The 13,451-nt window shown below is 55.8% G+C and overlaps 1 protein-coding gene across 1 annotated transcript in view; it reads right to left on the bottom strand.

Moving 5' to 3' along the window:
* Window positions 1-13,451, bottom strand: part of ANTXR1 (ANTXR cell adhesion molecule 1) — a 134,785-nt gene that overhangs the window by 72,475 nt on the left and 48,859 nt on the right. Inside the window, 2 exon segments of the mRNA XM_071579091.1 lie at window positions 10,752-10,830; window positions 11,078-11,147. Of these exon segments, the coding sequence (XP_071435192.1) occupies window positions 10,752-10,830; window positions 11,078-11,147 (149 nt within the window).

Here is a 13,451-nt window from a genome sequence, read left to right as displayed (position 1 = left end):
GAGGGAACCCCAGCAAGCCACACCATAAATCCTGCTGGAAGAATCCAAAGGGGACCATTAAACTGCTTTGGGTTTGGTTTCTCTTTCCTTTGCCAGTCCCTGCCAGAATTTGGTTGTCACCCTGTGCAGTATCTGTGGTTTTACAGAGCTGTGCTTAGAGAGAAGCTGAGGGATGAACAGGAGGGCAACTCTGCCTGCTGAAAGAGTTTGCAAGAGTTCCTCTGATGTTCTCAGATCTCTTTCCCCATCTGACAGAGCTGGTGAAAAAGCATTTCAAATGTCTGCTTTCATTCCCTTTTGGAATTTTAGTCACAATTTGGAAGAAACTCTGCCCCCAGTGAGCTGAACAGCTCTGAACCTGCTCTTGGACTGAACCTGCTCTTAGCTCTGAGCCTGCTCTCAGCTCTGAGCCTGCTCTTGGACTGAACCTGCTCTCAGCTCTGAACCTGCTCTCGGCTCTGAACCTGCTCTTGGACTGAACCTGCTCTTAGCTCTGAGCCTGCTCTCAGCTCTGAGCCTGCTCTCAGCTCTGAGCCTGCTCTCAGCTCTGAACCTGCTCCCAGCTCTGAACCTGCTCCCAGCTCTGAACCTGCTCTCAGCTCTGAACCTGCTCTCAGCTCTGAACCTGCTCTCAGCTCTGAACCTGCTCTTGGACTGAACCTGCTCTTGGACTGAACCTGCTCTCAGCTCTGAGCCTGCTCTTGGACTGAGCCTGCTCTTGGACTGAACCTGCTCTCAGCTCTGAACCTGCTCCCAGCTCTGAACCCGCTCTCAGCTCTGAACCTGCTCTCAGCTCTGAACCTGCTCCCAGCTCTGAAACTGCTCTCAGCTCTGAGCCTGCTCTTGGACTGAACCTGCTCCTGGACTGAACCTGCTCTTGGACTGAACCTGCTCTCAGCTCTGAGCCTGCTCTCAGCTCTGAACCTGCTCTCAGCTCTGAACCTGCTCTCAGCTCTGAACCTGCTCTTGGACTGAACCTGCTCTTGGACTGAACCTGCTCTCGGCTCTGAACCTGCTCTTAGCTCTGAACCTGCTCTCAGCTCTGAACCTTCTCCCAGCTCTGAACCTGCTCTTAGCTCTGAACCTGCTCTCAGCTCTGAACCTTCTCCCAGCTCTGAACCTGCTCTCAGCTCTGAACCTTCTCCCAGCTCTGAACCTGCTCTCAGCTCTGAACCTGCTCTCAGCTCTGAACCTTCTCCCAGCTCTGAACCTGCTCTCAGCTCTGAACCTGCTCTTAGCTCTGAACCTGCTCTTAGCTCTGAACCTGCTCTCAGCTCTGAACCTGCTCTTGGACTGAACCTGCTCCCAGCTCTGAACCTGCTCTCAGCTCTGAACCTGCTCTCAGCTCTGAACCTGCTCCCAGCTCTGAACCTGCTCTCAGCTCTGAACCTGCTCCCAGCTCTGAACCTGCTCTCAGCTCTGAGCCTCAGGTGCTTTACAAAGAACAGGATGATGCCATTCCAGAGACAGGGAAGATGTGAATGGCTCCTGGATCCCAGTTCTCTTTCACTTTTTCCAAGTACCTTTGAGAGGTGTCAGTAGGAAAAGGGTGAAGTGCTTTTAAAGACCTTTATGAAAATCATGAGTACAGTTTGGAGTGAGCATCCAAAATCAGACAGAGGTTTTCTCCCTGGAGAGAAAGGGGGCACAGTTTTAATGTCCTTTAGTCAACAAAGGGGGGAAGAAAAGCTGGCCCTGTCTCTGCACCAGAGTGGCTCAGGAAGCTTTTATTGTGAAGGAAACTGTTCCTGCTGGACTCTCCTGGGGACTCATCCCCTCACAGCAACTGAAATCAATGTCTGCCATTTACTTTATCAACCGAGGAATTTTTTAATATACCAGAAACAATGTGGCCCAATTTCTGAAAGGAAATGAAAACTCCCTGAGTTCATTGCTCTGCACCACCAGCCATTCCTTGGTGATTCTTCCAGCAGTGGGAACCCCCTGCAGCAAACACTGCCCAGGCACTGAGGGGTGCAGGGGAGGGCAGTGCCACCAAATGTTCACCCCCAGAGCCTGGCACGGGGCAGCCTCACACCCGAGAGCTCTGGGGTGGGGAGATCATTGGCTGAGGAAGAAGGACTAATTTATATATTAATTAGCACCAGTGGAAGCTGAGGATGCTCAGTGCCCATTGCATTCGGGGTCCTATACCTTAAATTATTGCCATTACAAGGTGGGGTTTTATATTTAGCAGATTAAACTGGTTCTTGGTGCCTTGGACTATCAAAGGTCCACTGGCATCAACAGCAGGATGAAACTGCTTTTTAAACTCTCAGCATTAATTATCTGGAGCAAGTCAGATCCATCAGTGTGACTGCAGGACAGAGGCCAAGAAGGAAGGAATGTCAGCAGGAGGAAGGGGGTGTTGCCTCCCCAAAGGAACATCTGTCTAATTGGAGTCAAGCAAGAGAGATGGATGGTGGCAAGTTCTGTTGACTACATAGTTATAACCAAAATAGCTCCTTCAGACTCAGAACTGAAGGTGCCAATTGCCAAAAAGATGCCCAGATGCATCCCTGAGCCTCCTGAAAATGCTTCCAAGGGGAGTGTCCTCCTCCAAGCTCACTCCAGGCAGTTCCAGCTGAGTCCAAGGGCTGCAGAGAGGGTTTAAATGCCTCTGGATTCTACAGAGAAGGGGTTGCCCTGCCTAAAGGGGCACAGGGAACAAGCCCAGCTCCTCTCTGGGCCAGTGCAATGCCAGAGCCTTTGGGCCATTCCTGCAGCAGCAATGCCTTGCCCCAGCCCGTGCCAGGCTCTGGCTGGCACTGAGCACCTCCTGCCAGCAGCAGAGCTCCCCTGGGTGTCCCTGCAGGGCTCTGCCCTCTCTTGTTTGGGTGACAGGGCAGCCTCAGTGCCCTCCCTGGGGAAGGAGGGATTCCTTCCCCCCAGGGAGCTTCCAAAGGAAAAAAACCCATCGTTTGAAGAGGTGCAGATATTGCAAAAGCAATTTCAGGGGAATGAATCAAGAACTGCCTGTGGTGGTTTGGGCTGAGGTGGAATTGATTTCCTCCACAGGAGCTGCCATGGGGCTGTGCTTGGGATTCTCTCCACAGGAGCTGCCATGGGCAGTGTTTGGGATTCCCTCCACAGGAGGTGCCTTGGGCAGTGTTTGGGATTCCCTCCACAGGAGCTGCCATGGGGCTGTGCTTGGGAGTTGAGTTCCTCCACTGGAGCTACAAAAGGGCTGTGCTTGGGGATTGAGTTCCAGCACTGGAGCTGCCATGGGGCTGTGTTTGGGGGTTGAGTTCCTCCATTGGAGCTGCCATGGGGCTGTGTTTGGGGGTTCAGTTCCTCCACTGGACCTGCCATGGGGCTGTGCCTGAGGGTTGAGTTCCAGTACTGGAGCTGCCATGGGGCTGTGTCTGGGATTCCCTCCACAGGAGCTGCCACGGGGCAGTGTTTGGGATTCCCTCCACAGGAGCTGCCATGGGGCTGTGTTTGGGATTCCCTCCACTGGAGCTGCCATGGGGCTGTGTTTGGGGGTTCAGTTCCTCCACAGGAGCTGCCGTGGGGCTGTGTCTGGGATTCCCTCCACAGGAGCTGCCATGGGCAGTGTTTGGGGGTTCAGTTCCTCCACAGGAGCTACCATGGGGCTGTGTTAGGGGGTTCAGTTCCTCCACAGGAGCTACCATGAGGCTGTGTTTGGGGTTTCAGTTCCTCTACAGGAGCTGCCATGGGGCTGTGTTTGGGATTCCCTCCACAGGAGCTGCCATGGGCAGTGTTTGGGGTTTGTGCTGAACACCCCATTGATACCAAGGGATGTTCCACCATTGCTGAGGGACTTGCACAGCCAAGGCCTTTCCTTCTGCTCACACCATCCAGCCAGGGAGTGCCCAGGGAGCTGGCAGGGGGCACAGCCAGGACAGCTGAGCCCCACTTTCCCAAGGGATATTCCAGCCCCTGTGGAATTGTGCTCAGCATGTCAGGCTGAGGGAAGAAGGGAGTGGGGGATGCTTGGAGTGATGGGATTGCCTTCTCAAGGAACCATCTCCTGTGACACCCTGATCTCCTGTGACACCTGACTGAACACCTGCCTGCCCTTGGGAAGTGGGGAAGGAACTCCTTGCTTTGCTTTGCTTCTGTGTGTGGCTTTCCTCCCCTATTGCATTGATCAAAATTATTCAACCCATGGAGTTCCTTGTTTGCTCTTCTGGTTCTCTGCCGACCTCACTTTGGGGACTGTGAGAGGCTGCCTGGGGCTGAACTCCAGCTGGGCTGGCACCACCACACTGCCCAAAGCCAAGAGGCCAATGCCCTTGGAGGCAGCTGAGCCCTGTCAGCCCCAAAATGTTGGCATCTCAATGCCCCAAGCCCTTGGGGGCAGCTGAGCCCTGTCAGCCCCAAAATGTTGGCATCTCAATGCCCCAGGGCCTTGGGGGCAGCTGAGCCCTGTCAGCCCCGAGGTGTTGGCACCTCATCCCCAGCTGAGCACACAAACCTCTCACTGTCTCCAAGCCCCAGGAACTCTCATTCCATCCATTGCCCTGCCCTGCTGGTGGAGCAGCTGCCAGGGCAAGGCAAAGAACACCCCAAATCACACTCAGGGCAAGGCAAAGAACACCCTGAATGACACTTAAGGCAAGACAAAGAACACCCTGAATCACACTCAGGATAAGCAAAGAACACCCCAAATCACACTCAGGGCAAGGCAAAGAACACCCTGAATGACACTCAGGACAAGCAAAGGACACCTCAAATCACATTCAGTGCAAGGCAAAGAACACCCCAAATCACACTCAGAGCAAGGCAAAGAACACCCTGAATCACACTCAGGGCAAGGCAAAGAACACCCTGAATCACACGCAGGACAAGGCAAAGAACACCCCAAATCACACTCAGGGCAAGGGCAAAGAACACCCCAAATCACACTCAGGGCAAGGCAAAGAACACCCTGAAAGACACTCAGGGCAAGGTAAAGGATACCCCAAATCACACTCAGGGCAAGGCAAAGAACACCTTAAATCACACTCAGAGCAAGGCAAAGGACACCCCAAATCACACTCAGGGCAAGGCAAAGAACACCCCAAATCACACTCAGGGCAAGTCACAGAATCCCAGACTATTCCGAGTTGGAAGGACCCCCAAGGGTCATCGAGTCCAACTCAAGTCAATGGCCCACACAGGGGATTGAACCCCTGACCTTGGCATTATTACAGCCAAGTTTTAACCAACTGAGCTAAGGCAAAGAACACCCTGAATGACACTCAGGGCAAGGCAAAGAACACCCTGAATGACACTCAGGACAAGGCAAAGAACACCCTGAATCCCACTCAGGGCAAGGCAAAGAACACCCTGAATGACACTCAGGGCAAGGCAAAGAACACCCTGAATCACACTCAGGGCAAGGCAAAGAACACCCTGAATCACACTCAGGATAAGCAAAGAACACCCTGAATCACACTCAGGATAAGCAAAGAACACCCCAAATCACACTCGGGGCAAGGCAAAGAACACCCTGAATGACACTCAGGACAAGCAAAGGACACCTCAAATCACACTCAGAGCAAGGCAAAGAACACCCCAAATCACACTCAGGGCAAGGGCAAAGAACACCCTGAATCACACTCAGGACAAGGCAAAGAACACCCCGAATGACACTCAGGGCAAGGGCAAAGAACACCCCAAATCACACTCAGAGCAAGGCAAAGAACACCCCAAATCACACTCAGGGCAAGGGCAAAGAACACCCCAAATCACACTCAGAGCAAGGCAAAGAACATCCCAAATCACACTTGGGGCAAGGCAAAGAACACCCTGAATCACACTCAGGACAAGGCAAAGAATACCTTAAATCATGCTCAGTGCAAGGCAAAGAACACCATGAATGACACTCAGGATAAGCAAAGAACACCCCAAATCACACTCAGGGCAGCCCTGTCTCAGTTGAAGTGGGGAATAGGTAAGTTAGTGAGCAGCAGGGTTACATTCTGCCTGCAGCCCCTGGTGCCCACACTCTCCCCTCCTGCCTCCAGATATCCAGGCCCTCCCTCTCAGCAGCTCCACCAGGAGTGGCCCTTGGTCTGGGGGTGCAGGGAGCAAAACCCCAGAGTGAAAAACAGTCTGGGCCTTGTACAGGGAGCCCAAGTGCCCCCTCGGGCCGAGCTCTGCCCTGAGCCAGAGGAGCTGCCTCTGCAGCCCATGACTCAGTCACACAAATGCTCTGCCCAACCACAACAGCTCCTGTTCCTGACACAGAAATGGAAGTCAGAGCATTCCTGCAGCAAGAAGAAGCCCTTTCTGTCCCAGAGCTCCTTCCTGGCACACCAGGAGGGCACAGCCCCCTGAGGGGCACAGCACCCTGAGGGCAGACACAGCCCCCTGAGGGCACACACAGCCCCCTGAGGGACACACACAGCCCCCTGAGGGCACACACAGCCCCCTGAGGGGCACACACAGCCCCCTGAGGGGCACAGCCCCCTGAGGGCACACACACACCCTGAGGGGCACAGCCCCCTGAGGGGCACACACAGCCCCCTGAGGGGCACACACAGCCCCCTGAGGGCACACACAGAGCCCCCTGAGGGGCACACACAGCCCCCTGAGGGGCACAGCACCCTGAGGGGCACAGCCCTCTGAGGGCAGACACAGCCCTCTGAGGGCACACACAGCCCCCTGAGGGCATTCACAGCACCCTGAGGGCATTCACAGCACCCTGAGGGGCACACACAGCACCCTGAGGGGCACACACAGCCCCCTGAGGGGCACACACAGCTCCCTGAGGGCACAGCACCCTGAGGGGCACAGCCCCCTGAGGGCACACACAGCTCCCTGAGGGCACACACACACCCTGAGGGGCACACACAGCTCCCTGAGGGCACACACAGCCCCCTGAGGGGCACACACAGCTCCCTGAGGGGCACACACAGCCCCCTGAGGGCACACACAGCCCCCTGAGGGGCACACACAGCCCTCTGAGGGGCACACACAGCCCCCTGAGGGCACACACAGCCCCCTGAGGGGCACACAGAACACTCTGAGGGCACACGCAGCCCCCTGAGGGCACACACAGCCCCCTGAGGGGCACACAGAGCACCCTGAGGGGCACAGCCCCCTGAGGGCAGACACAGCCCCCCTGAGGGCACACACACACCCTGAGGGGCACACACACACCCTGAGGGGCACAGCCCCCTGAGGGGCACACACAGCCCCCTGAGGGGCACACACACACCCTGAGGGGCACACACAGCCCCCTGAGGGCACACACAGCACCCTGAGGGCACACACAGCCCCCTGAGGGGCACACACAGCCCCCTGAGGGCATTCACAGCACCCTGAGGGGCACACACAGGACCCTGAGGGCACACACAGCCCCCTGAGGGGCACACACAGCCCCCTGAGGGCACACAGAGCACCCTGAGGGGCACACACAGCCCCCTGAGGGGCACACACAGCACCCTGAGGGCACACACAGCCCCCTGAGGGGCACACACAGCCCCCTGAGGGCACACAGAGCACCCTGAGGGGCACACACAGCCCCCTGAGGGGCACACACAGCACCCTGAGGGGCACACACAGCCCCCTGAGGGGCACACACAGCACCCTGAGGGCACAGCACCCTGAGGGCACACACACACCCTGAGGGGCACACACAGCACCCTGAGGGAACACACACACCCTGAGGGGCACACACAGCTCCCTGAGGGCACACACACACCCTGAGGGGCACACACAGCTCCCTGAGGGCACACACAGCCCCCTGAGGGGCACACACAGCTCCCTGAGGGGCACACACAGCCCCCTGAGGGCACACACAGCACCCTGAGGGAACACACACACCCTGAGGGGCACAGCACCCTGAGGGGCACACACAGCCCCCTGAGGGGCACACACAGCCCCCTGAGGGCACACACACACCCTGAGGGGCACACACAGCTCCCTGAGGGCACAGCACCCTGAGGGGCACACACAGCCCCCTGAGGGCACACACAGCACCCTGAGGGCACACACAGCTCCCTGAGGGCACACACAGCACCCTGAGGGGCACACACAGCACCCTGAGGGGCACACAGAGCCCCCTGAGGGCACACAGAACACTCTGAGGGGCACACACAGCACCCTGAGGGCATTCACAGCATCCTGAGGGGCACACGCAGCACCCTGAAGGCACACGCAGCACCCTGAGGGCACAGCTCCCTGAGGGCACAGCACCCTGAGGGCACACAGAGCACCCTGAGGGCACACACAGCACCCTGAGGGACACACAGAGCCCCCTGAGGGGCACACACACACCCTGAGAGGCACATCACCCTGAGGGGCACACACAGCACCTTGAGGGGCACACACAGCACCCTGAGGGCACACACACACCCTGAGGGGCACACAGAGCCCCCTGAGGGCACACATATCATCCTGAGGGCACACGCACCACCCTGACAGCCACATCACCCCGAGGGGCACACACATCACCCTGAGGGGCACACGCAGCACCCTGAGGGCACACACAGTCCCCTGAGGGCACACACAGAGCACCCTGAGGGCACACACAGAGCACCCTGAGGGCACACACAGCCCCCTGAGGGCACACACAGCACCCTGAGGGCACACACAGCCCCCTGAGGGCACACACAGCACCCTGAGGGCACAGCACCCTGAGGGCACACACATCACCCTGAGGGCACACACAGCACCCTGAGGGCACACACAGCCCCCAGGCTGCTCCCCCTCCCAAAGGCCATGCCCTTCCTGCCCTGCCCCACTCGGGGCTCTCGGAGGGTCTGCACCCCCAGACCCCACAGGAGGAGCTGACCTGGGGCAGGTTTGCTCTGTCCCCTCAAAGCAGGGGGTGCAGCACCACGGGCTCTCCACTCTCCTCTCCTCACAGGCAGAACAGACACATCCTCTGGTCCTTCACCACCCCGCGGGCACCTGGCACTGCCCAGCCAGGTTTCCCAGCTGACTTTGGAGCCACCAGCAGCACAGCCAGGATGGTACAACACACCCGACCCCAGCACTGCCCCTGAGGGACCCACAGGAGTGGCATTAACAAAAATTTCCCCTCTGCCAACCTGGGTCTGCCTTATTTCTCTTCCCCTCCTCTTTGAGAGCTGAGCAGTGCCATGCAAGGCCTGCCAATGCCTGTCAGAGTGCCCGTGCAGGGCAGTGCCACCAAGCACTGGCATGGGCACAAGTTTCCTTTCTGCTATTGAACAATACAAGAGAGACATTTCATCACCTACAACCCACAAATAGCAATTCCATCACTGGAAGAAAGCACATGAGGAAGGAATCCTTTTTCTCCAAGAATTCTTTCCCAGCCCTTGCCTCATATGAGTAAAACACAGGAAAAATTCCTTGAATTTGCTGACAAAAGGCAAATACCTTTTTGCCAGTGAGCAGTGAAGTAGAACTAAAAATTAACCGATCAAATAAACTCCCCTCTTTTCAGGCATAAGGAAATCTTTGTCAGATTGGAATATAACTCTTCCTGTAAGCTCTGAAAACCCTCCAGACAATCCTATCCTTGTTGAACACAGATCAAGTTTGGGTGACACAAAAGACTTTCCTCACTGTTGGCTCAGCCTTTGTGGACTCAGAACTCTTGGGGTGCCCCAAGTTACTCAGCTTGGCCTTCCCTTGGTCTGGCCAGAGACACAGCAGGACTTTAGTGGACTGGCACAAAGCAGGCTGGGCACAGAGTCTGGAGTCTTTGTGGCAAGACTCTTCTGGCTTCCCAAAAACTACTTGAAGTCACTTCACAGGAGAAGTAAAAGCAGCTCCTCCCCCATGGCCTGTGCAAGGAGAGATCTCCCCACAGATGGGGAAAGCTGAAGCAGAAAGGATTGCTCTGAGCTCCAAGGGAATTCCTCCACCACCAACTCCAGCAGGAGACATTCCATGCCCTATTCCCAACAGCCATAGAATCATGGAATCAACTGAGTTGGAAGAGACCTCTGAGATCATCCAACCCCAACCCTTGATCCAACCCCACTGTGATCACCAGCCCAGGGCACTCTGTGCCCTGGGCTGGTGATCACAGTAGGGTTGGATCAAGACATGGTGGATTCTCACAGTGAGGTTGGATCAAGACATGGTGGATTCTCACAGTAGGGTTGGATCAAGACATGGTGGATTCTCACAGTGGGGTTGGATCAAGACATGGTGGATTCTCACTCAGTGCCACATCCAGTCTCACCTTAAACACCTCCAGGGATGGAGAATCCACCTCCTCTCTGGCCAGAACATTCCAGTGCCTGACCACCCTCCCAGGAAAGAATTTCTTTCTGACTCAGCAGAAGCAGCACCTTCAGCAATCCTGGTTTCATCACCCTCATTCCAGCAGAGCCTGAGAGCAGCAGTTCCCCCTGGCACAGAGGGGTGCAACCACAGAGCAGCTTCTTCAGGGCAGAACCCACCACATTTTTGGCCACCACACCAGTGGTTTCCAGACAAAGGGTCTGACCCCAAGTGCCCTTCCAGAAGGAGCAGCACCACTGTTAGAGAGGAGGCCAGCAGAGCTGCTCCCTGTGCCCTGGGCACTGGACAAGCAGGCACAGAGCCCTGCAGAGCTCTGCCAGTCCTGCCCTGGGCTGTGTCCCACAGCAGATGTGGAGTCTGAGGCACTCACCGAAGGCTCAAGAGCTTTGCCACACTCACAAGGGGCACAAAACACACCCAAACTCACCTTGAAGGGGCAAACAGGCCCCTCCCAGCAGGTTCAGCCACCTTGGCAGCTCTGCTGCTGCTGGAACAAACCCCTGCCAGGAAGTGCCACCACCCACCCCATGGAGCATTTCAAAGCCCAGACTTACGCAGTGGGTGCTGGAGATGATGACGGAGCTGGAGATGAAGCTCAGCCCATCGTTCATGCTCACCTGCAGAGCTGCCTCCCTGCAAAGGAACCACCAGGGACAGCTCAGACCAGATGGTCCCAACCCTCTGACACCATCCCCTGGCACCCAGAGCCCTTTGGATTGGTGGTGCTTTACCCCCTGTGCTCCAGTGCCCAATTAGTGCCAATTAACCCAATGAGCACCAGGGAATGTCACCATTAGACCCACAGAAGGACAACAAAGCACAGTGAGGTGACCCAGACCCATCTTCCCACAGGCAAAGGACATATCTGGGTAGCACTTACATGCCAACCTCCCTCAGCACAGGTGCTGGGCACAGCAGGTACGTGTCCTCCACCACAAAGGGCTTCTCGTCTGCAAGACAGGAATGGTGGTGTTGGTTACCTGAGCAGGAATCCAGGCCTTGAAGAGCCACTTTAACCTCACTCTGAGCACAAAAACGAGATCAGACACCAGGGAGGATGAAGAGCTGTGCCCCATATCTGAGCCACAGCCAGGGATGGAGGTTTCTGGAAGGTCAGAGCACAGGACCACTCTGTGCAGGAGCCCGGGGGGAGTTGCAGGAGGTTGCAAATAATTGCAAGTATCAAAGTAAAGAAAATTGTTATGGAAAAATTTGCACTTTCAGGCAGACAAATTAACCCAAATTAAACCTGTCAGCCTGAATTAGGCTGTGGCCTTAGAAGAGGAGGGAGAGGAATTATCAATAGGCAATTGCCTGGGCAACAGGAACAGCAACACAAGTGCTACTGTAGGCTTAGATCAGAACTTGACACCATCACTGGGGGCCAGACAGGTGGGGATCCCAAGGGGATCAGATGGAGTTCCCACGGTGATCAGAGAGATGGAGATCCCAAGGGGATCAGACTGTTGGGGATCCCAAGGTGATCAGAAGGAGATCCCAAAGTGATCAGATGGGGATCCCAAGGTGATCAGACTGATGGGGATTCCAAGGTGATCAGATGGAGATCCCAAGGTGATCAGACTGATGGGGATTCCAAGGTGATCAGATGGAGATCCCAAGGTAATCAGACAGATGGAGATCCCAAGGTGATCAGATGGAGATCCCAAAGGGATCAGATGGCGATCCCAAGGTAATCAGACAGATGGAAATCCCAAGGTGATCAGATGGAGATCCCAAGGTGATCAGAAGGAGATCCCAAGGTGATCAGATGGAGATCCCAAGGTGATCAGAAGGAGATCCCACGGTGATCAGATGGAGATCCCAAGGTGATCAGATGGAGATCCCAAGGTGATCAGAAGGAGATCCCACGGTGATCAGATGGAGATCCCAAGGTGATCAGAAGGAGATCCCACGGTGATCAGATGGAGATCCCAAGGTGATCAGATGGCGATCCCAAAGGGATCAGATGGAGATCCCAAGGTGATCAGACTGATGGAGATCCCAAGGTGATCACACAGATGGGGATCCCAAGGAACTCCCAGCCCATGTGCCAGCTGGCTGGAGATGGGGCAGACTGGCAGACACCAGGCAGACAGGTTGGGTGGTGGTGGTTGTCTTTTGGGGTGGAAACCAAAACATTCCACAGGAGGGTTTGGTTGTGCTGACTCAGCACGTCCCTGCATCAGAAACCTTTCTAGCAGCTGAACCCATCCCGGCTTGAGGGCCCTCCCAGGGACACTCATAGACCTGAAATGAGCTGTCACCAAACACCACCAGCTTCCTAACACCTTCCAGTTCAACTTTCCATTCTCTTTGAAGTCCCCTCTGCTCCTGCCTGGTCCCTTCCCCTTGGCCTCTCAGACCTGGAGGGTTCAAACCTCGTCTTTGTTTTTTCTCTGTACCCTGAAGGGCCACAATGGAACAGGAGCACAACTCACCACCCCCTTGCTGAGCTGTTTGACATCACAGACACAACCCCAGGCTCTCAGACCACCCAAAGCCTCTTCACAACTGCATCATGCCCTGAGTGAATTCCCAGGGTGCCCAGAACAGCGGGCACAGGGGAGCAGGGGCAGTGCTCGGTGCCCCACTGGCAGCAGCAGGAGTGGAAAGGAGTGAGGGTGAAAGCTTGACCAAGACATTTAGCAATGGAACAAAGAGCTCAGCTGTTCTGGCCAACTGGTCTTCTGCTTTTGAGGAAACTTGTGCGAGTTACGACTCCACTTCAGGTGCCAGTGGAAAGAGGGAAAGCCTTGAGGAGACACAAAGCCAAAGAGAACATGGCAAACTCCTCCAAAGCTCTCTCTGTGTCGGCTGGGAGCCTTGTTCCTGCTTCCCTTGGCTGCTGGGGTGACTTTGCCCCCATGGATGGTGCCAGTGATGACCAGGGTACCACTGACCTGATCTCAGTGTCACCTCGGGGGGGGTCCCTCAAAACCAGGGTCCTGCAGCACATGTCACTGCAGTGGGTGAGGCACAGAGAGGTACTGAGTGCAGCAGGCTGTCCCCTCAGGCAGCAGCAGGACTTCCCAAGCCAAGCATTCCTTCCCAGACGTTCCTAGAAGAGCTTTCCACCAAACTTTAGAAAGCAGAATTATTGCTGTGGGAACTGCTGTCCCACATTACAATCCCTGTTTCATCCTGGGGTGTTTCTTTGCTTTGGCAGCAATGTAAAAGGAGATCTCCTCAGGCAGGTTAGGAGCTGTTTGGTTTTTACACTCCATTAAAAGGAGAAATAAAAAAGAAATGGCAAG

This window comes from Pithys albifrons, chromosome 29 (genome assembly GCF_047495875.1).
Source record: "Pithys albifrons albifrons isolate INPA30051 chromosome 29, PitAlb_v1, whole genome shotgun sequence".
In the NCBI taxonomy this organism is placed as follows: domain Eukaryota; kingdom Metazoa; phylum Chordata; class Aves; order Passeriformes; family Thamnophilidae; genus Pithys; species Pithys albifrons.
Note: the sequence above shows the minus strand (reverse complement) of the source record. Positions and strands in the feature narration are given on the sequence as shown.